The sequence below is a fragment of the Acyrthosiphon pisum genome, chromosome A1, assembly GCF_005508785.2.
Source record: "Acyrthosiphon pisum isolate AL4f chromosome A1, pea_aphid_22Mar2018_4r6ur, whole genome shotgun sequence".
NCBI classification, from domain to species: Eukaryota; Metazoa; Arthropoda; class Insecta; order Hemiptera; family Aphididae; genus Acyrthosiphon; species Acyrthosiphon pisum.
Genome location: NC_042494.1, coordinates 3,472,128 through 3,498,712, shown reverse-complemented (window position 1 = coordinate 3,498,712; position 26,585 = coordinate 3,472,128). Strand labels below are relative to the sequence as shown.

Genomic DNA, 26,585 nt, shown 5'->3' with positions numbered 1-26,585 from the left:
ATATGATTTATTTATATTAACATTTGTTCCATGGTTTTAAATTAATTTTGATTTTATATAATATTTTTATTTATATAATATTGTTTATTAAAAAAACTACTACGCATTACATATAAGTATAATTATTTAGGGGACGAAAGGAATAGATGATACCTAGTTGAATTTATGAAGGTCAGAATATTTTTGACTTATATGTTGTAAACACATAGTTTTGGCTCGGAAGTCATTTCCCAAAAGGGTTAGGTAACCATCGAGGACTACAGGGTCGTTGTAATTATCGCCGTTCGTGTACTTTACGTGGTTTAACACTGTGTCGAAAGTTTCCAGCAAATGCGGCAACAAGGGTGGTGAGGAGGAGTAAAAGTTTCACGGCAATAACTCACCTCATCCATCCTATCCTATGCGTTATCCTAACCTTACAAACTATAATAAAGAGATGTTATTTAGAAGTTGATTATTATAATACACAGAAGCGTTTTGCGTACGACGGTCGACGGCCTTTTTGATAAACGGCCGCGAATGGTAGGGATTACCTTTGCTACTACTTTTGTTATTTATATTTCTTGATTAACACTTTGTTTCAAAAAAAAAAAAAAAAGGAAAAATTATAATAAAATAATAATACTCACCCAAGAAGCCTTTCCTTAACTAATGCTTTTACCCTCCTAACAATGTTGAAAGCGAAAAGTAATTTTCCTTAGACGCCTATCATATTTAGCGCTTTATTGGCGTAACATCGGTCAGGGGGGGGGAGTATACATATACACTATGTATACACTATACATTGTACAGAGCTTATCACACCAGTGGAACAATTTGTTTTAATAACGGTCTGTGATTATTTTTATATCGCAATTTAGCCAGATTTTTTGTTTGGGAGACGGCGGGAGTGAGTAGATGTGTTCGTTTAAAGCACCATTCTTGGTAAAAATGCTTTCAATCTCCATTAAACTTTTCTAGAATACTGTCACTTCAATATTATAGTGTAATTGAATTTTGTGTGCATATTATAAGATTATTTAAAAAGTTAAAAATAATTATATTGTGCTAAATTATTAGTAATAGTGCACAGATTTGAGCGATCAAAAGTTATTTACACGTTATTAGTAACATTTTATATAAGCGAGATATACGTATAGTAGTATTACATAAACCTAAATGATCAAATATACGCGACCTTACATAACGCAAGTCAATTTAAAACGCATTAACAAAATACCATTTCGTATTATCTTATACGTTTTAGTTTCATTTGAATCTAAAATTATTCTATAAAAGTATTAGGTAGTTTCATTTGTTATCATAAAATACTTACAATTATACGTTATATTTTTTTACACAAATATTTTGTTAGAGTAAAATGAAATACTATTGGGTATTTACTCTTAATTAACTATTCTTTATTAAATAATAAACAAAGATATTTCGTGTTAATTATGATCAATAAATCTTCTATAACTATTAACTATTCTTTAAATGTATAGGTTAGATTGAAATCTATTTAAAATTGATATATTATTAAATACATAATTAATTTGTTAGCTTTAATAATTAATACTACGTTTTGAGGCTAAGTATTATAATGTTGTACAATTATGTGAAAATTACTAAAAATTATTTAGCATAATTCTATAAAGACTAATTTATTATTTTACTATTCATAATAAACGATTTAATGTAGGTATGTACCTATAACAACAATGTTATAATTTATTGATGTTGAATTTAATTGTTTTATTGAATAGATGAATACATAATAGGTGTAGGTATACAATATTATAATTACGTTGTTATATAAGCGACCTACAAATCATATTAAATTAAATACCAATACAACTTAATGCAACTAGGCTCATAAGTTTTCTGCTCTAGCCTCTAACTAATTAATTCTACAGTTCTTTAATCATTCACTTAAGTACATATTATACTTCTTTTATTCCACGAAAAATCAAATAGCATGAGTTGTTTTGTTGCATTTATCGGGAGAAAAAATGTACTTGAAAACTATATTATAATGATATTTTGTTTTATATGAATTTAAAAAAAAAACCTACAAATACCTCTTAAGTCACAAATTTATTTGTATTTATATAGTTTATAATATACCTACTACGTATCATCCACTTGAACACGTAAGACAGCAAATTCACTAACTTACAAACTTCTATTATAGGTACTTATTAGTAGTACTATTCGGTAAACGATATGTGGTTACAAGAGTCACATACATAACATACAAGTATACGACATTTTTCTCAATTGCATTTTCTCAAATGTATTTCAGCTGTTCGTCTTGTACATTTACCGATTTTATAAAATAACATACAAAAGTACCCAAATGTTAATGGCTAAATTATTCCAGTTCTTCTGCTCAATGTATCCAAAGTATTAAGGGAGCGCTCGTTCTATGTGAAAAGGGTGGTTAAAAATACTTAAACGAAGAAATTCGCCCTCGTCGTTGACCCTGCTTTTGGATAATAAAAGTCATTTGGCTATGAAATTCCAAAGGGAAACAAACTGGAGTGGAGTTAATGCGACAAAGAACACTACTGTAAAGATGCGTTTTAATTTCCGCCTTGAGTATTTTTCGAAAAATTCAATTCTACGAGAACGCTATTTGTCACCCACCCAACGGCTATGGTCCATTAGTCAAATGTTATTTTACAGCGAACAAATGATTAACTTCATTGGCTCCCGTTCACCATTAATATTAATTTATACAATTTGCCATTAGTTTTAAAATGCTGAGATGGAGAGAAAAATGTAACTGCACCGGCAAAAACAGTTGGACCAGAGTAATTATTATTGGGAAACGTCAAGTTATTTATAATAATTGAGTAAAAAAAAAAAAAATAATCATTAACAAAGAAATTAACAAAACATAATATTTATGCACGCATTAGATCTAAAATAAGAAATAGCCACTAACACAAAATACTCATTTCACTTATACAAATAAGAATATATATTAGTACTCTGAACTAGAGTACTATAGATATATTTTAATCAAACTACAATAGGTAGGTTAATAAAATATTCTTTTAATCAATATTAATACGTTTATAATATGGAGGTACATTATTATGCATTATGGGCGCCGTGGAAGTATTGCGAAAGTCGCGTCAGTTCAACATTAAAAAAAGGTGCATTATGCATACAAACAATGAAATATGGATAAAATAATAATTATTAATGGGACGTATTAGAATCTTCTTCATAATTTATGTTATAATCGATAAGCTGTTAAATTGTTTTTATAAAACTGTTAAGTGCACATAATTCAATACAAATCAATGCGTTTTAGATTATTAAATATTTTTTTTTTACATTTATCGGCTATAGTTTTATTTTTTCACTTATACAGCAGGTATTTTTTTTTTGAATCGTTTCTATTGAGTTTATCATCACAATGATAAAGATAAGAATACAGTTTGGGGCACTGCAGTTACATTTTCTATTTTTACCCTCATCTTTCATCCACCTATAACCCCGAATAATGGTTATATGTCTATAAACCATAAAGTACCTATCGAAACGTTTTTGTTACTAAATATCAACAGAACATCAATATTGAATTCTGTTTAAATCCTCAGTATCACGATTTCTATCATTTTTCTTTTTGTATAAAATTGAAAATATTATCCTTATATTATTCAATTTTAATATTATATGAAAAAGTATATTATATATTTTTTATTACTTACATAGTTACATACTTATTGTAACAAGTAATGTAAATGGTTATTTCTTATCTACTTTATTATGTCTATATAATATACCGTATATAGTGTATGACTATATTTCACGTATATTAAATTATTAAACACTTCTTAAAAATGCACGAAGGTGAAATTTTTTTATTGTGTTTTTGTCGACTAAAGAGATGAGAAATCACTCGCCATAGTAATGCCAGTGTTGTTTGCTTTCGGTAAATTTATCTCGAGGGAATACTACAACAGGGTCGAATGCAATTCATTTATTCCTCTTCTTCCTTATTTTTCCCTATCGCTTGCATTGAAGTTTAAGGGCAAGTTTCTCGTTAGGATGTTTTCATCTACAACAGAATCGTTTTCTTTTTATCGCAAACGGCTCATCTCTACCCCGAGAGCCTTTGCTTGTTTTTTTCCTAACGAATTTGGTTTCGAATTAAGTTTATTCAACTTGAACGCTCTTTAAAGCGTTTTTAATAAGAATTACCTGAAGAATGAAGCGAGTTACAAAAAAAAAAACCAAGACTGGGATTATCCCCATACAAAAGTAAAATACATATTACGTGTTCTTCAAAAAAGTAGGAACATCATGTGTTGTGTTAAAGCTTATGACGAATTTCAAGAAAACTAATTTAGCGAAACTATAATGTTCATAAAAAATTAGTTTTTAAATAATTAAATTAAACAAAATATAATTTGTCTTACATTACATGATATATTATATTGCATAACAGTCAATTATTCCACTATAGCTGACACGAAATCAATGATTTAAATTTTTTTATGAAGGGTTATAACTAAATGTTAATATAAATTATTAGCATAAATTACATTATTTAGAGTTTATTATTTGAAATGTTATATTAAATCATTACTTAAAAAATAGTTGATTAGCTATGTAGGACGTAAGTACAGAGAGAACACTTTCAAACCCTTAATTAAAGATAATAAATTGGTAATAATAAACATAACATTTTATAAAATAAAGGACCATTAAAAAGATATAGAGATACCAATCCACTAGCTGGGTCAATTCTAACACCTTATTAGCATTTTTCGTTTTAATATACCTTTAATATTTTTAAATAACAAATATATCACATTCAATTATATTTCATAACCACCCTTATTAAAAAGTGTTCAAAATACAATTTTTATTTATTCTTTAGACGATGACATTTTTATTTTTCATTAAATCATAAGGGGGAAATTAAATTGTTTGCTGTCAAGTTGAATTAAAACTATAATTATTATTCTCTAGACATGTTTACAAATTAAATAGCAAAGGGGACGTATTCGAACGTCAAAAATCTTTCTGTAACGAACATTTTCAAATTACAACCTAATTCATTCCATCCCGTTAAATTTTGTCCTGGTGTAGTTTAGAAAATCATCCCCACTATCCATGTCTGGTTCTAATTTTGGTTGTTTTAAAAATAAAATAAGCCAACAAATGTACTAAGGACCAAAATTCAACTACAGTTAGATTAAGTAAACTAAGAAACATAATTCTCTCAACCTAGATTATTATACTGTATTTTATTATTTTGCTCAATGCAAATTAGTTGATTTACTATTTTATAATTGTTAATAATTTTTTATTAATGATAAACCTATGTATAAATTATTACTGAAACTTAAAAAAAATTACTATTTTTAATGTAAACTTTAATTGCATAACATTATAAGATTCAATTACCTAAGTAAGACTCAAAATACTAATTCATTTTCACACGATACGTGTGTATTTTGAGAAATGGTTTGAAAAGGTTTCTAAGCTGTTACAGTAGGTAGTTATTTTTAATACCGTGTTAATTGTAATCTAATCAAATATTATTAATTCAATACTAAGTTACTTGAAGTATTTTAAATTTAAATTATGTTAAGATTTTTTTTGTTGAAATTATTTTAAAATGTTTAATTTGCATTGAAGCAATAAAAACTTTTGAGACGATTATTCCCTTAGATTGAGAATATCAATTGATTCCGTCTTTAATGAAAATAACACAACATAAAAGCATTTTTTTTTCTGCCATTAAAAAATAACTTTGTTTATTGCGCTTTGGTAAAGTTTGACAGCTTAAAAGGATTTTAAATCAAAAGTCGTAGAATTTTTTTCCGCGTCAATTTTCCCAACCCCCTTTCCCTCAACATTGACACACGTAATCCAATTATTTATATTCTCAGTTACCCGCTTTCCACATAATTATAAAATAATTCAAACTTTATATATCGCATATGACCTCAAGCTATTCAAATAACTTAGAAAAAATGTTCATTATTAACCAAAGCATTGTTTCATTTGTTTTTAATATTAATATTTCATGTTGAATATAATTTCAAGATTAAACAAATACACAATAAGTAAAACATTTCAAATTAAATGCACCAAGCAGAACATGAGTTCTTAAAATCGTTTTAAAAAATATGATCAAAGATATTTTATACTAACAAAATGTTTTGATTATCTACGTATAAACAATCATAATGTACCTTCAGCTATATAATCATTATTATTAAAGCTAAACATTTTAAATATTGAAACATAATAATGATTAAGTTTTAATATGCATGTCCAAAATGTTATGCATAGATATTAGGTTTTAAAATCACAAATAATAATGATAGGTAGTTCAAAAATATGCATAATAATTTGAATCCAGCTTCTAGACATCTGAATTAATTTTAGATCTATTTGGCCAAACAAACGATCTTTAGTTTTTTCAGTGTAGGCTTTCAAATAATTTAAAAATGTATTTACTATTTAGACTTTTGATAGAATAAAAACTACAACTTTGAAAAAATTTTTTTTCTTAAATAATATATTTTAAGTTAAGTTCAAAACTAAATACTACCTTAAATTATTTAATCATAATTAAAACATCTCTTATCCAAAACATACATTCACATTTTCTTATTGAAAAACAAATTTTTAACAGATACCACTACATCAAATTAAATATATTGATTTAGAATAGATCAACATGAAGGTACATAAGTAGTTAAGTCCTCATTTTATTTCAACTATCCTATCATATCACTAATTACTAATTGATACTTATAATGAATGGTTATAACTATCGACACATATGCAATTAATTTTTAAAAGCAACACGATTAACACTATCATGTATTAGACATAACAATAATGTAACGAAATGTTAAACACGCAATTCCAAAAATGCATAAAATAAATTAGTACAGATAACTCATACTCAAAAACAACATGTTACTATATCATTAATCATTGTTATATTTTTAGGACTACTATTCATTATATAAAATGAACAATTTTTATGTAGGTACAAGTAAACAATTGTCAGCCACTGGCCGAAACTTGACTTGATAATGATTATTTAAAGAGTGATTCACCAAGCATGCTCACCAGTTTTTTCTGTAGTAATGCAGTTATTTAAAATACTATTCTTTGTGAGATTTTTTTGTACTTACAACTTAAGGAGTGTCCTGTAGAGATACAAACCTCCGTTTTCAAAATTATAACCCCCTTTTCAACTGTAAATTATTCAGTGGATAATTTTTCTGAAAAATTTTCCGTATTAGAGACACATTTTGTTGTACGAATAGTTTTTGAGTTATTTAATATTTTGTTCTAAGGATAAAAGGTCTATGGTAATCGATTTATAAGATTTTATGAGGAATATTATAGTGATTTAAATATTTTAGTTATTAATATAAATGATGAATCTACCACCATTAATAATTTTTGAAGATGGTCCAAGTATAATCAATACTAGATACAATTTTAAGTCTATTTTATATTTATATAACCCCATTTTTAAGGACTACTATCCTTAATACAAACATTTTGATAACTAAGAAAATACTCAAACGAATTTTTAATTGGATACATCAAAAAACAAAATCAAAATCAAAATGTTCAAAAAATTATCCACCAAATAATTTACAGGAAAATAAGGGGATTCTCATTTGAAAAATAGAAGTTTGTATCACCACAGGACACTCCTTAATCGTAGAAAAATAAATCAAGAATTTGAAAATTGTTTTCGAGTAAGTACCTATATTTAAAAATTCCAAAAATCAAAATTTGAATAAATTCATTATTAAAGGAAAAAATGAGGATAAGCATCATTCAGATGTAAATTGTTTAATATTAATTAAAAGTTAAAATTTATTTATAATTCTAAATAGTAAATTCAAGAAAATACTAAGTTTGAGAGAGCTAAGCGCTTTTAACTCCCGGTGAATTTTTACTTAAGATAATAAAGTAGAATAATATAGAGTTCTTTGCCTTTGTCTAAAACATATATTTATTTTAGTTCATTATTTTACATGTTTTTGTTCTTCTAAATAAAGTACAAACTATGAAAATAATCCACACGATTCTGAAGTGTTATTGTTTTCATATCAATTCATTTTGCAATTATTTCAAATTTATACAAAAGTATTTTTTTTTTTTTAAATGTTTTATACATGTCGTTGATTTTTGTTATAAATAAAGTCGACATAATATTACTATATTATGTCATAATTTGTAGAGTCTAAACGCGAAAGGCGTAAACGACACACGTGCCCTTGAAAATGATAATATTATTTGTAGTACTTTTAACAACATTTCGAGAAAGAAAAAAGTTTAGTGCGGAACAGACGGGGTCGTATGGTAATAATAATAATAATAATAATAATAATACAAACACAGGGAATATATCAATCATCCTCCACCCTATCCCGACCAATGACAACATTAACTCTGGAGTACGATAAAGACGGTCGTGCATACGATATGCACGCGTGTCATCAATCATGCGATGTTGATAAATATTTATGATGTGTCTGTGTTTTCTCTCGCACACAAACGGCGACCGTCTGTACAAACGCCGAGTCTCGTTTCGAGAAAACGAATGTGGATATTGTCTATAGGAAATATTATACTGTTATTGTTCGGCCAATGTATTTTCCCATACATACGTGTTTTACTATTTATATAATATTATTATATATGTATGACTATTAAGTTCGTTTTTCTACCACTGCTGCAGTGTTGACAAACGATGAAATATCACTCGAAAAAAAAAGTTATAATATTATACATACCTATTATTGTAATGATATAATATAATGTTATTCGTACGCCTATTTACAACGCTTTTCTACTGACGAATGAAGAAATAATACACAAAAGGGCCGCGTCCGACGGGGTGCTGTTTGTTTACACGAAATTCATCACTATTAGGTATAACTGCGTTGGATCCAATCATTCTACGAATCCCGAGAACAATTTTGCCGACCCATTACGAACTATATTATAAGGCTACACGCTATGAGCTTGAAAGGCTGTTTTACCATTGCGGATGACCAACTTTTTAAGATTAACACGCATATCGTGCGTGAACGTAGAAAATTCATTAAAAACTTCTTGTTTTTTGTACCATTTCAATACAACGATAAACATTTTTCCATTATTTGTATATTATATTTTTAGTTAATAATGAATAATACAATTTGATAATTATTTGGTACGCAAATATAAATCACAATATAAGTTGTTTCATGTTCACAATGTATTCAATATTATAGATTGAAACAATGTGACCGTTATATTAGAATATATTTTTATTAATCATTATTATTTTGGCCAAGTATGGTCAATTTTACAGACCAAAATTATGTTTCATTCAAAATGCTTTAATGATATCTATCTTTATTTTCACATTTCAGATTCTCTAAAACATTAATCCAAAGTACGAACTTGGGACCGGTAATGTTGATTAAGCTATTTTCACAAAAGTCTTGATAACAGTTAAATTATAAATTAATTAATTACCTACTTCTTTGTATGTATAGTATCAAGCTCTTTTTCTATTGAGATATTCACAATACTACTTAAGTATAATTAACATGTTACATAACTATCAAATTTCCTCTTGTATTTACACACTAAAATCAAGCTTACTCAGCTCAAATAAATATTCAAGTTAAACAAAATAATAATAATAATAATAATAAGATAAAGGATTAAGAGTGCTAAATGCTTATTATTATATTCTTGGATTGTTTGAAAATGTAGATTTAAAAATTGAATTTTCAATTTTCAATTAAAGTTGTAAGTTAATTTTATAAGATAGAACGTATAGTGTGTTTATCTTCACAATATGGTAAACTTTTCGAAAATACAGTTTAATATAGGTACATTTATAAGCATATATTTATTTTAATTTGTACGCTAATATACATATATAAACAACCATGCCATCATCAAGAACTGTGATTATTTTTTATGCTAAAAATATTTAACAACTTAACATTTATTTGCTATTACCTACTATTATTATTATTTCTTGAGTATTATAATATATTATGTTACAATTTGTAAAATATTAATACTATTTTACGTTGTCTTATTTACTTAGTTAGTTTCTATAAAGCGTTTATAAATAAATAAAAAGTTAAAAAGTGTTATTACTCATTGGTCTAATCTATTCTAACCCCAAAAAATTATCATTATTTAATACTATAATTTATTACCTATTACCTATATAGTATAATACGAAGTAAATATGTTATAACTCATAAAAATCAATTTACATGCAAATTTACATTCTCATACAAATAAATTTTAAAGAGAGTTTACTAATTAATCTACCAAATATAAATCATAACTCACCTTGAAGTGCTTTCAGATATGCCTTGCCCGCGTTAATCATTTGCCGGGCACCTGGATTGAACTTCTCCAATATGTTCTGAAATCACAAAATTGCTTGTTAAATACATAAATACATAACCTTATTTGTTTGTTGAAGATATTTGTATAAGTGTTAAAGTGTGTAAATAAACGTATTTTCAACGAATCACAAGCACGATATGATTTTAAAATTTAAGAATCAAATTAGTAAAATCTATTACAATTTTCAATTTAATAACTATTTCATACGTCCGTCTATATTTTTAACGCTACCACTCCTCATTCCTAAATCACGAAATTCGCTTGTGGGTATATTAACTGCAAGATCTATGCTTAAGAATCCTCCCAGTCGTTCCAAAAGAAAATGTGCCACGCTTACCATAGTAAAATTTCACAGGTAAAAGTGTCACTAATGATTAACCATTATCTCAAAACTATATTATTATGTCAAAATTAACAACAATCAAAAAATAATGATTATCGTACAAAAATAAAATATATAGATCGTTCTTATATTACAATAATAAAATAAAAATAAACATAAATTATAGAATACAAAATAAATAAAATCAATAATTTTATTACTTATTTCATAAATAAAGACTTTGATAGGATATAAAAACCGTTGTTATTTTTTTGACTCCAAGTCCATTAGAGCTGTGTTATTATTTTCTACTTAGAGGTAAGAAATCATTATTTAAATTTTGTTTCTGTATAGAACTTGCGGGCTTACTAAAACATATATTTATAATGCTTTCAAAAGTGTTGTCAAAGAATAAAACACGTTGATAATGTAAAAAAACCAATAGATTTACTGCTTCTTTTAGAATTTTAAAGTACCTAATAAATATAAATGTCTGTAAATACCTAAGTTGTTCGTTTAAACTTTAAACAGAAAGGCTCCATTACTAAAAAAATATATTAATTTAATTATTACGTAATAATATTAATATCAGTGAACAATATAACATTACCCACTAACAATTTATTAGAAATCATCGACATTGATGACCTTGACATTGTTTGATTATTTAAACACGACATAAAAAAACTTGTTTATAACTCTACATACTAATATTTTTAATTTAATTATCCTGTTTAGCATTTCCTAATGTATACAAAACAATATTAACTAAATTCATTTAGGTAATAATATACCTGTCTAAACTGTTTTTAACCAAAAATAGTATAACGATAATTAAAATAGGACGCATGTAAAAAACTAACTATTAGACACATAATTGTTGAATATCAAATATATATTGAAAGAAAAAATTCTCATCAGTCATTGGTAATAATACCATCGACTTAATATTACATTTCTTCTTATATTTTTTATATTTTTACTGTAATTTGATAAAAATATTACAGCTTAAATTTTATTTTTGTAATAAGTGTAATAAATACTGAAATATCGTATGTTTATACTTTATATTTTAAAACACATTATAAGTATAAGGTTAAGGATATAGTTAACTATTATACAGGAACATAAATAATTTTGGATTGAAGGTAAGGTAAGGTGGAGTTTAAGGTAACTAAATGATTTTGCTTGATTAAAAAATGACATACTAGATATTTGCACAAGTTATTTACCTATGGCCTTTAAATTATCTGTTATTATTATTGTTCTGTTACTAGATTTACTTCTTTATATACTTCTTGTACTAGATTTAATACCTATATCATATATGAAATCAAATGCTCGAATGTAAAGCTTATACATTTTATCTCAAACGAAACGACATTTCAATGATAATTCGTATATTTAAAGCTCAAACATAATTATTATTAAGTGAATAATAGTAAAACTTTTTTTTTTTTTAAATATATACGATATAGGTCGAACCATAGACTGAAAACCGCAGGTATCTTTCCTTCGTGATAAATGTGTTTCAAAAAATGTTCACCAAAGCGGTATAATATGTTTATGTAATAAACCAAACATTATTCCATATATGGCCGCTCGTTGATTAAATAATTTGCTATTTCACTTAACGGACAAAAAAAAGGAAACGTGCTCGCGTGTATTCCTGGCACGATTTCAGAATAATAATAAAAAAAAAAAAGTCGTTTAGAAATACCTCTCACCAGCCCATTTGATTTTTGCCTTTCCCTCGCATCCAACTCGCGTTCCACCACCCGGGCGAATTCCCTGCGACTCGACGCCGCACGTCGTTTGTTTTCCCGAAGCGACAAGGGTAGTATTCTCGTCCAACGCCGCCGCTGTCATGACTTTTTGCACCCCCCGACCGTTTTTGGTTCATGGTTGTACCGCACATATGCACGACTACAGTGTTTGTTTACCCCCGAACACTGGAATGCATACATTATACAATATACATTGTACATACGCATTTATATATTATTATATAGATTGCTGCCGAGCGGATCGTGTGACCTATCTTGTTGTTTCGGTTGGGTTTCCTTTTATTTCGTATTCTTTACATTTCGCGTCGTGCAATCGGAAAATAAACAGATAAAATAATCACATTGTATACACATACATGACGTCATAAATTCGTAAAACTGGCAGGCCAAGGGAATGTAGTCGTAATTTCCGCATGCTTCTCTCGTTAAATTATTACTTTATGTGCGTCTTCCCCGATAAATTCCAATAGGGATCTATTATGGAATTGACTATTAATCACCTACACGTTCAATGGTAGATTAACTGTGCGCGAATGGCGTGCGTTTCATTTGCTAGACCTGACCCTGAGATATATTTCACGGGATAGCAGGCTACTATCAACCCGTGTTGTTATATTATTATTATTATTATTATTATTATTATTATTATTATTTTATAACTATTATTATTGTTAACAGCTTTCGCCTACATAATTTATGAAATTACACCCGACACTGCTGAAGTATCTAAGTACCTATGTCCTATGCTAACTAAATACTAAAGTATGAGAGATTCGAAAATTAGTTAATTTGGTTGTGGACACACATAATTTGTTAGACAAATATCAACATAACAATAATGCTATTGTATAAAACTATTTGACAAGCAATTTATTGATATAAAATGTAATACGCGTGACTATCGATAATGAACGATATTTACATCACCGTGGAAGTTATTCTCGTGATAATAATTATTGCATAAATATAATTTAAATCGTGAATCAGATTAATAATATTATCAATTATTAACTCCCAAATATTTGTGTATTACTTGTATAAATATTAAAATACCTAAATCTAAAATACCAGTATACTATGTTTATGTACCGCATAGTAATTTAACCTATAGTACTTTATTGGTTAATACCATTTTATATATCAAAACAATAAATTATTAATTTAGCATGTACTTCGTTTTTCCTAAGTTCCCACGTTACGACGATGTTACACATTTAATCAACCGAACAATGGAGTTTTCTGTAAGATGATATAATGATATTTCTATATTACGCTAATAACACGATTATATATTAAATTCATATCATTAAGTAGATTATTGAGTTTCATAAAACGCAATCCTCATAGTAATAAAAAAAAAAAACACTTTTTCTCACACAAAATAGAACACTTCTGAGGTTAAAATAAAAAAAAATGGAATTAGTTTATGCAATTTATTAAATATTTTAAATTATAAAAATCTTGTCAATTATATTATTATTATATAATAATGATTGTGTGATTTGAATAGTTATGTACTTCCTAAATTCTAAAGGAAGTATCTTATAATGTTCCAACTTCCAAGCCAGGTAGGTGGTTAATTATATTTAATTTAGTTAATTTAAAATGTTGTAGTTTTCGTGTATAATAGTGTAGTATAAATTAACTTTATAACTAAAAAATAAAGATTAGAGTTTCAAAATCTTAATTGATCAAAAGTCAAATTTTATCCTTACTTATTATTGCATAACTTCAAGATCATTTTTTTAATATTAAAATATTGAAATTCTTTCTTACGTAGGTACAAAACATTTTTTTATAAACAGAATGAAATAATTTATTGTACATTATATGTATATATAATATACATATTTTTTGAATATGCAGATACTTATGTAATAACTTATATTACTTACTAATAAGTATATCAAATACTTTTGAAAATTGAACTTTGGTGTCATATGTCTGTATATGATCAAATTTCATCGAGCATTGCTCCTAAGATGAATTTGTTTTATTCCAGAGCAGTAGTAAAATAAAGAATAAAATGCTGTGATAATATCTATATTCTATTTCGTGGACTTTTCTTGTTAAAAGAAAACACTACACCCGCATGCGTTGTCTCCGTCTTACAAACGCATACCAAACATGGCAACGTTCTGAATAATCCATTTAACTTTGGTACGTTTAATATTACAGTGAATTGACCTATTATCAAATATAAAAGTAAAAATATTATCTCAGGTTTTTTTTTATATTTTCATTTCAAAACGAGTTATGAGCACTTAAAAATTTACAAGCGATTTGCGGTTTTAAAATGATCGCTCTAAAAAATTAAAAATATCCAATGCAATTTAAGTGCACGCTAAACTCATACTATAGTAACTATACATTTTATGAACACGTTGTATGTCTATTAGAAAAAACATAATATAATGGTAATTATAAAATTACGTTGACAATTATTAATGCTATTGTCAGCAGCGAATCATACTGTTGATGGTTGTAAACATTTTCCCGACAAACGCGCTCGGATTTTGCATGAAATACACCACTGTTGCCATCCAAGAGATTTCATTGTTCACGTTTTGTGCGAGCCTCCGGTGATTAATTGATGCGTGTGATTGCATACAGTTTGACTTCAATAATAATAGAATGTGATGAGAAAATCGTAATCACCCTATTGCCAATAAATGTATAGCTATACGTATCTCGGGATGGGTTAATTTTATTAGGAAAACCTCGCAGGCGTTTATTCAGAAATTCCCATGGACGATCAAGTCACGAGAAGATTTATAAATATTGACATTTTGTATTTACAAAAATCCTCCTGCAGTGTAGGTATACACTGTATCGGTTTATAAATATTAAATAGTAAACACCTAAGAAACTGTACCTACATTTGTATTTGTATACACTATTGCACTATATACCTGTGCTGTGGCCTAGAACTCAGCGTCTGCGTTCGGTGATGAACTTTCTACTGTTTTACATTCCGAAACATGAAGAATAACAATAAATAATTATTATTATCACTGACGTGTTGACACTGACGGTCAGAACTGGTTCATAGGTTTTGATATTAGATAATATGGTAATCGATAAATATACTGTAGAGTAGATATCCAGTACTAATTATTCAATGCGTGGTCGATTACATAGTATTATGGTCTACGACAAAACAAATACTAAACAATGTTAAATTGATAAACCAAATAAAAAAGTAAACAAATAATGCACTGTCTGCATATTTTAGGGAATGAGAGAGAGTAAACGGCTATGATAAAGAGAGTAGGTAATAACAAAAATACAAAAACATTGAAACTATAATATATAAACTACCATCGAGATACAACCTCGTAAAAAAAGTCTTAGAAAATATAATGACAAATACATTTTTAACCAAACAATTTTGAATCTTGACAGTGACTCTAATTTATAGTCAATAGTTTAGAGCAGTTTATGATTTATTGTATTCTAAGTTATTTAATTTTTTTGCTACTTCTATATTTTTTTTTTATTATTATTATTCATGGTATAGCATTGACTACTAGGTTATTAGATTGCAAAAAAAAAAAAATATTAGTTCGTAGTTACATAATATAAATAATACAATAGTTTCCTTAAATTAAATTGTACACATCAATAAGTTTAAGAAAGTTGATGATTATTACTTCTATATTGAGTATATTATATAGCTACTGAATAACACAATTGTAAATCACTTATTCCGTGCCTAAAGTATAATGAGGTATTATGAGTAATATGAGATTAAATTGATTATTTCTTAAAATTATAAATATAGAATAGGTATATATTTTTTTTTTTTTTGCTAAGTTGGTCACCCAATTCGAGATTTAAACCAATTTGAACAAAAAAAATAAAATGTAAGTCTTAATAGGTAAGCTATTTATATAAACTTATTTATTCACATATACCTAACTACAATTATACTATATATATAAACATATAATATTAAAATTTTTCTAAATAATATAAAGGAATCGTTTTCATTACCTTTATAGTTTATTGATTAGGTTAGGTTGGGATAAGTACGCATGAATACAGCTACTTAATTAAAATGCTGATATACCACTACTATATACAAGTATAATATTATTTTAGGATTCTACAAAATAAAATAATTTATGATTGATGTTTATATTTAGAAAACGTTTTTTAACATGCATTCAACCTCGTCTCTATTTACTAGACATATGTAGACTTTAACTACAAAAATGAATCTCCTATTCATTTTATATAAAATATTTGTATTAAATTACATTAATGCTCCATGATTCTATTGAAAAACAGAAATCAGAAAGATTTTGTTATACCTCATCGATGTATGAAGATTCTAGAATGATAAAGTATACCTATTAGTACGAAATATCATTGAGTATATATTGTTACAGTATAATATTATACTCAATGCTGATACAGTAATACATATAACTACACTAATAGTAATATCATAATAATATAATACCCTAGTAATATTTTGTAAAATCTATTAAAGAAGAGAACGAATTAATGTTAATATTAGTGTTTGCCACAACAAAATGTTATTAACAAATAATAATATATGCACACTTATAGAAGTATATATTTTTTTTACTGTACTATGTATTGTTTACAATAAAAATATATGGGAAAATGTTTTTTTTTTTATTCTCCGAAATTTTTAAGCAGGAATATATTAAAAATAATGTTACATTATATTTGCAACGTGTTAAAAAAAATATGAGATGGATATTTGAAGAATTGTGGTATGCATAGTTAGCACAATGATTCGCTGTTCTATTCCTGCAGTTTTTTAACAAATAATTAAAATTATACTCATCATATTATTAATTATTATTATTTTGTATGCATAATATTTAAATATTATGTTCATTACTTAAAATAACTGTTCTAAAGTCTGTATCGTTAATAATTGTATTAAGAACTAGAAAAAAACTCGTTTCATATTTTTTTATAACTAATAACATATTATTATCAAACTCAAATAAACTGTTTGTTAAAATCAATTATTTTAATAACTGGTAAGCTATAATTATTAAATGTAAATGGACAATGGTTAAATATGCAATTGATTATTGATAGTTGATAAATTAAACATTTGTATTTATATTAGTACCTATATTATTATTTTATTAGGATAGTTCATAAAAATAGAGTAGATAAAAAATCAAAACTAAATCGTATACATTAAAATAAATAAAAAATAAAATAAATTGTGTAAACTGTCAAATTGTAAACAATCATCCAACAATTTCTCAATGCGAATAACAATAGGCTTAAATCGGTCTTCGAATTATATTAAACCTTTCTTATTCATTAAATCGTGTAGTATAAATATAGATATATTATAATTCTAATCCAATATTTTAGAAAGTGTTACATGTGTGTAAGAACATAAAATAGCTTGGATCCTAAATCGCAGTTCTCGAATCGTTTAAAGACGAGTAGGTAGGTAGCTTTTCAATATGGTGTACAAAAGAGGACTTCAACTATTTTAATCATCTTCGTTTTCTACGTTACCTACACATTTTATTCATATAAGATTTTTAAAAAAGGCAACTCAAAGGCAACTATTGGAAACTAGAACAGTTTAAGGGTTCATTGGATTGAACAAAATTCTAACTATCAAGAGTTTTGACTGCTTTAACTTTTTAAGCACCTAATCAAGGTTTTCGTTACTTGGTATTAATGGTCTCTGGTTTGAAATCCAAAAAATAACTCCAAAAAAGTATTTACAAAAATTCAGTATTAGCGCTTTTCTACAACAAAATATACTTAATACAATATAATGAGTAAATAATATATAAACACTTATTTTATAACAGCAGATTTCAGACGCTTAAAAAACAGTTAAAACCGACTTTTGAATATTACTATCGTTTGCATAAAATACATTAAACATACATTACACATCATTTTTTTTTCATACGAATGTATCGTTTTATTTCAGATTCAAATGGTAATACCATAACAACTCCATGATCTGTCCATGACATACAGCCGAAACGAAAGATAAAAACATGCAGTGCGTATGTATAACGTATAATTATGCGGGAGGCGATATTATTTTTGTTCATATACACCTATATAGTCGATTTCGTAAAAAATGTATTTTAATATTTTCTAGTCGTGCAAATAAATTCGATATACAAGGCCGTACCCTTTTGACAGTGCCCTATTTTACCGTGCATGTATGTATATTTTTTTTTACATAATTTGTTTGAGAAAGTGTTGGTAGGTAGGTACTTAGGCAATGGAAGCGATATAGACATTCGGTAAAAAAAGAGTATTCCAACACGGAAAAAAAGGTGTCAGAATCGAACGCATCTTTCTATTTATACGTAGCACTTTCGATTGCCCCTTATATTTCGTATTCTGCGATCGTTGTTTCCGTCCTCCGCCGCTCAACACTTGTTCAATTCCAATCAAACTCGCAATGATATTTTGTGCGTGCGGTCTCGGCACGTTTTCCCACCCCCGCCCACCCCCCCCCCCAAAAAAAAAAAATCCCACCACCCGTTCCCTGCACTCTCTCGGGGCCAATATCGTCTCGTCCGTCCGTTTATACGGGACACGGCGGCTGGACAAGTGAGCCTAGGAAATCCCTCGCTTCGCAGACCATCCTCGGTAGATTTCTCAAAGGCCAGAGTTATAGCCAGCACGTCTTGTATATATCACTCAAATAAATTAAACGCTTTCTCGAGGGGAGATGTGATCCCGTTGGTGAGATTGCTATTTTTTTCCACGATCTTTATTATTATATATGGTCACCCATCACTCCGTATGGACAATATTATGACGGTGTGCTGCAGATTCTCAAGAGACGACAATAAACTTCATGCAAAACCTCGAGATACTTGTTTTGATTAGTAGCGGTAATATATTACATGAACCATTAGTAATTTATTATATTCTATTATTATACTATGGTATTTTTTTTCTTCTATAACACAATATGCATTATATAGTATAAAAATAGTGTTGGTATACACGTATAAAAATATATATTTCAAATAGTTAATTGTATTTATAAAATAATGACTTATATATTATTATATACTTAGCTACCATTAAAAATTATAATTATAAGTTTATATACCTTTTAAACTCATAAATTTAACATTTCTAGCTGAAATATAGGTATCATATCCTAACTGAACTATTGCCTATTGTGTACAAACATAACAAATCTTAAATATTGAAAAATAATAGTTATTTGTTCGAAATGTATTTCTAAATTTTTGTCAGTAACAAAAAGGTTAGGTCTATGATTTTTTTTTTTTTTAATATGCTATGATTTTACAATTTTGGAATATTAAATTTAGGTATTTATCAGCGAGACTGATAGATAAGTTATTTGTAGGTAAATCTGTTATTTTATTTACATAATATAATATAATGTCATACATAACTAGTACATGATATCGTGAAAATGTGAAATACAATTCCATATACTTATTATAAAATATATACTTATTCTTACGCCATGATAATTTCACACTAAAAATCAAGATTGACTTATTGTTAATAGAAAACACCAAGTGAATAAAAACTTGTTATGTGAAATACCTATACTAATATTATGCTCGAATTTACAGCTCAACCCATGATTAGTACTTTAGTAAGTAGGTACACGTAAATGTATGTTAAATAAACGTAACATACATTTTTCTTACCCTGCAGCAATATATTGAGATTAAAAATTGAAAATTCACGAACGTTACGTAACAGTTCATTTGTTTCTTCAATTTATATTATGCGGTTTCTTAAAAATGCATGTATCAATATTCTGTTTCAAATCATTTAAATTAATTGGACAAAGTTAAAATTGTTTAGGTATTATAATTATTATAAAAATTACATATTTATGGTAAGCCGTAAGAAAATATTATGTTTTCTTGATATCCTTCACAAATTAATTTCACAAAGTTTTTTTGGATTTTAGAATAAAATACTTTATACACTAAGAATGCATAGCGTTGGAGAAAGTATTTTAAATTATTTTTAATATCGACAAGTAGACTACTGAAAACTAGTAAATCCAGTACACGTCCTATCTACATATTATAGAGAGTTTATTGAATATTTGAACTGATGGCATAATATATCTCATCTTTAAATCTAGATGTAAGTATAGTCAAAAAATATTTTAATAATAAGTATTATGGGATAACTTCAATATCAATTTCTGTGATTTTAGAAAGTAAAATTATATTATTTATTTATGTTTTTATCAATGTTATCATGTCCCAGGGAAAAATTTCATTTTGTAAGAAAAATAATTCGATCTTTAAATCAGGCATTAGAAATATATATTTTTATTTTTTACATAACTATATACACTGCTTTATAATTATTATATATAGGTATAGATTACTTTTATTACTATAATTTAATTAAAAATTGAACAAAAACGTAAAACGTTATTCCAAAAAAAAACCTTATCTACATTAAGGTTATTATCTTAACCAATAGAAAATTAAAAATCTAAATTAAATTTTAGAAGTCAAAGTAAAATAATAAGAAAGTAACAATTTGAATTCATTAAAAATATTATCAAAATGTTTTAAATATTTTAAATATTAAAAAGATCTTAATCGTGAATGTCAAATACATTTCTTAGTTTGTATAAACTAATAAGAAACACAAACAGAATTAACTATTAAAATGCTATTGGCATGTTGAATGTAGACAGGCAAGTAATTTCGTGAATTTTTCACTAGGTAAAACAACAATAAAAATAATTATAATCATGTTTTCGTTAATCTATAATTTTGAAAATGTTGCAATAAATAAAAGTCTTTATCAAGAGATCAACTCTATAATAGTTATTTTGATTTAAAAATTATAAACTCTAGAAAATCTCATATAAATTTATTATAATCGTAGGAGACATGTTTGATTTTGTTTTGTACAAGATAACAAATTACTGGGTAGGTACTAAGCAACGTAGGTCTTGATATACTGATAGGTTATAACTAAATAACATTTATAGTAATAAGTTGGGCACCAAACTTTGTAATAATTTATAATTTATTTTTCTGATCATGCTTAAACATATATTAATTATATACATCTATAATTTGTGTCTATTCAAAACATTGTTATTCTAGTCTCTTGTACAATACATTCAAAGTGTACCTATTGATTATTCTTTAACACACAAATAAATATCGTAGAATGTAAATTAACAGAGAATCAAAGCACATTAAATTGTCCACAAAATATTTTAAAACCTGTGTTACAAATACATCCAAACTTATTAAATAGTATTAAATACCCGATATGTGTTACTAACACAGTTATTTCCATATATCATAAGTAGGTACCTAATAACTTTTTAGGATATTTATTCTATAAGTTTTGAATATTATATTATCAACGTATTGAAAACTAGGCATAATTATTATTCTATAATGCATACATTACTATTAAGTATTAATAAGTAACTAAAAAATAATCGTGAATAGAAACTTATATTAATTATAGGTACCTACAATTTTTATTGTAACACGAAATATTTTTCTTGACATTTAAAAACATTAATAATGGTTAGAAAATCCAATACCTGCGTTGCAATATTTTTTCTTAAGAACATCTCTGACCTACAAATACCTCCAGTCTGCAGATAGACTTACAGAAGTATTATATATATGGACATGAGATTAAACTCGAGTGAGATAAATATGTTACATAAACGTAACGAGTAATTCCCTCGAGAATAGGTGTAATAGGGAAAAATCTATCTTAAAGGCCCAGAGTGATATAATTCTTAATACATAATGGTATAATTGTCAGTCATTATTCATAACAACACGCAACGTATAAGTTATGTCACTGTGAAGTGTGAGTATACCTACGGTTTATTCCGGCCTAATTCCTTGTTTAAAATACATTTTTGTATGGTCCATCTTAGATCTTAGTAACGTAAATATATATGTAAAATATTTTACAATTTAAATTGGTTATTTTAATTCAATGTTAACTCGATCACTAATCACTACTCCCCGCCCCCTCCCAAAAAAAGGGATGATGCTAATTCTGAAACAATACTCTTTTTTCAGGACGGCTTAAGAAATAATTACACGTAAATGTAATGAATTAAATCGATAAACTGTTCCTACCATAATTCCTAGTAATATAGTTAACGAAAAAATAACGAAGTTTGTTTTTTTTTATGAGTGCAAGGCAGTTACACTTCCAGTACAATGCGTTTAAGATAATTATCAAAATCCTATGGTTTCTTACAATGAGTAGGTACTTTTAGTTTCGGAGAACTAATGAAACATAACGCAAAAATTGAAAAATGTCGTGATATCAAATGTAATTAATTATCGCCAAAAATAAAATATTTCCAAAATAAGCTAATAAATTAAAAAATACAACACAACTATGATTTTGGACGGAATGAAAAGACACGTTCGCATTATTTTCAATTGTGAATCAGTTCAAAAAATGAAAATGAAAATATTTATAAAGTTGCTAGTACTTGCTACGTTTCAAAGTTTTTGTAGGTAGGTACACTGAATCTCAACATGAAAAATGTATTTTGTTTTCAATAATTTCATCATTATTTACTTGTTTACATATTCCAAAACAAATGTACTCAACCATATCTCTCAATATGAGAAAGAACTCTGGGGATTGTTGAAGTTCTCTCTGCCCAAACGAAACGAGTGGAAAAATCACGTTTACCTCGGAGGCATAATATGACTATATGGGTGTGTGTATACACATGTCCTTGCCGAAAGTCACAAGGGGAAAGCATCCATAAATCTAGATGACATTTCGTTCGCATTTTTGTTTTGAGAAAACTGGGGGAGTAAGCAAAATATAAAACCACTCTTTTTTATTTTTTTTTAAGTTCCACATTGTTTTTAAAATGAAAGTCTTAAGCATTTCTCAATTCAAATATCCAATGAACAAGAATAACGATATCATTAGAGGAAATTAATTCCAGTCATGACTTTAATTATATCTTACATTGGTGAAAAGATATTTATATATTATTGTTTTTAAATTTCAAATGAAAATGTTAATAACTATTTCGATGAACGTTATGATTAAACACAATATTCCAATAATTAAACTTATTTTTAAGAAAACAAATTAATCAGGTCAGATAAGATAAAATTTAAAAATGATAGTGAAAAACAGCCATTCTTAACAAGTTTAAACATTATAGTTTGGCCACTTGAACGAGTGTGATTAACACAAGTATTTTTAAAATATAAATGTTAAATTCTTACAATATAATTAAAAATAGAGTAAAAAAGTATTTTATTCGACAACCACACAAATAACAACAAAATTAATATTTTGATTATAGTTAATTGAGTAATACGTTATAAACGTTTAGCATTCATTAATTATCTAAATAGTACAATTATCATAAAACTTTAATATTCGTTAAACTTGGCGGAGATGTTTTTTACAAAAATAAAACTGTAAAATATCATACGGGACACAAAAACTGGGTATTGATCATTATAACAGGATATTTTTGATATTTTGTATTAGCAATGATAAGACAACATCAAATTCAAAAATTGATTTTTAGAAACTGGACTAAAACTCTTGTTTGATTACATAATTTCTTCAACGCTTTTCTGTATATTTTTCTTATGCGTAGAAAAATATAAAGAAAATTGAAAAATAACTTTTAAAACTACCGGCCACTTTATTCGATTTCCAAACGATAGATATAATTATAGAAATATATATTTGAAATATTGGGAATACTCCTTCAGCAAGCTATATGTGTGTTTGAAAAAATGATAAAATATATAAGATGAAAATGAGAACATAATTTTAATCGATCAAACCTGACTCAGAATCAGAATTTAAAAATGTTTTGAGTATATAAGAGAAATCAGCTAGGTGCTAAAGGTCATATAATCTATTGTTTCCATAAAAGAATATAATATCTAGAATATATTATTCTTATCTCATCTATAGGCTTCTCCTAAGCTTTCTCATTGGTAAATTATGTATGTTATTGCACAGTAATACTATTTGGGAATAAGTAATAATGAAAATTAAGCTTTATTATTCTCGTGCCTAATTGAACGTAATTCATAGGATTAACAAAGTAATACGTTACTTCCAAATTGAACGACCTATATAGGTATTTATTATTATAAATACCAAAATAAAAAAGTGAAAGGTGAAAAGCTGTTCAAATTCATTTTAAACTAAATGCATTCATAGATAATACACAAAAATGTCTTCACCAATCTATTGTTGTTGTTATTGTGGAAGCGTAGAAGTCTAGATATAATGTACACTTCCCCGAGGCCATCAGACCTTTTATGGGCGAGTCACCAGAATATTATCGTTGAAATTGCACAGACACTGCGCAGTTCTGACATAACCTTCACCGTTGATGTCTATCTTGATTCTGGCTCTTTTTTAAGCGTATATGATAATCATATGGTATAATATCATGTCTGTATTCCCATTTAGATTATTGTGAAACAAGTGTTTTAAAGAGTATTTATTCACTCTCCTCTAATGTCTTTTAATCGATAAGCTTTTAAATTGTCTGAACGAAAATATTAACCATAATGAATATTCACTTATTTTACAATATCCGATATTATATTTTTTTTTAAGGTGAACCATTTAAGTAGCTACCAATTATTTATAAGTATTATGTCTAATTTATGAATAATACAATTCAACATCAAAAGGTATCTGTTAATTTTTTCCATGAGGAAGACGGAATAATGATATACAGTAGGTAGTCAACAACTATACCTAATTTGACCTTAATGAAAAACAAAAAATCTTTTGGTCACGATTTTCCTGCTCTTTAATAACTATGTTGAAATAAATGTTGACCTTACAAGTATTTGAGATTAGTCACCTTTATAAATTACTATAAGATATAATATGAGTTCCTTAACTACGCCTTGTTATCACGTAAGCGCAAATATAATTTTTCAAATTTTTTTATTTTAATTAAAATTCTTTTGAGGATAATAAATTACATACTGATAAATCTATTCTTACTAAAATTAATCTGTGGTTATTTATCATTATAATATATATATTATATATGTTTACCTTAAAAGTTAGTCTAAACTTCTTGGACGAGTATTAATAAAATAAATTTAAATATAACATAGAATATTCTAAACAAAGATGAAAGAATATCAGAAATTAAATTATAATATGAATTCATATTCGATCACAAAACAATAACTTAATACGAGTAATCAAAATAATATGACTATTACACGGGAAAAAAAACCGATACACTTAACATTATCTAAAAAACAAATAGCGGCACGTCGCATGCATGTATCGATGCAAATACTTTTTACATAGTCTATGAGTATAATGGTACCTATAACCTACTATAGAAATATAGGTGTTTATACACTAAGTTTATGTACTTACAGATGTACTTTGTCACAATTTGATGATGTACAAAGAAGAACAGGAAAAAAGCTATTGAGAAGTTTACAGTTTATGTTCAACGCGAATCGTGACTGGAATATTATGAATATTAGCATATAGTCTGACCTAAAACTACTGAACGACAACACACTAATGAAGCCTCGGGACTACGTATCCAAAGCTAACCACACCCGTGGTATACACTAAGTGTTTGAGTGTTTCCCATATGCATCGATCACCAGCACATGAAACAATATTTATAGTCCTATAAAAAGTCGATGATGCTTAAGTATATTATATTTGAGTATACTTAATACACATATAATATATTACATACGTAAATATAATCCATTTAAAGCTTAAATATATAAAATTGTGTATATGACTCTTATGTTATCCCTATATTTTTTATAAGTGTAATTTTAATCACCCTTTGGCGGCTTCTATAGTTACTAAAATAGGTAGGTATTACTACTATGACTTGATACAGTGAATTATGCATTTTTTAAAAATAATTAAGTGTCATTCATCTAATAATCAATACGTAGCATTTTTTCGATATACTTTGATTTTTTGTTATAAATCTTAAGGGGCCTAGTCGCGACTTTTCAAATTTTTCGCAATTCTATAAAATTTGAAAATTAAATTTTATATTT

At 26.8% G+C, this 26,585-nt stretch overlaps 1 protein-coding gene across 2 annotated transcripts in view; it reads right to left on the bottom strand.

Annotated features, from left to right (window-relative positions):
* LOC100167403 (brain-specific angiogenesis inhibitor 1-associated protein 2-like protein 2) overlaps positions 1–26,585 on the bottom strand; it is a 121,627-nt gene that overhangs the window by 66,988 nt on the left and 28,054 nt on the right. For both annotated transcript variants that reach the window (XR_003838911.1, XM_029486501.1), the window contains exon 2: positions 10,354–10,429. Coding sequence is in view for 1 of the 2 variants with exons in the window: in XM_029486501.1 (XP_029342361.1) it covers positions 10,354–10,429 (76 nt within the window). In the remaining variant the exon portion in view is untranslated. The remainder of the gene's footprint in view (positions 1–10,353; positions 10,430–26,585) is intronic.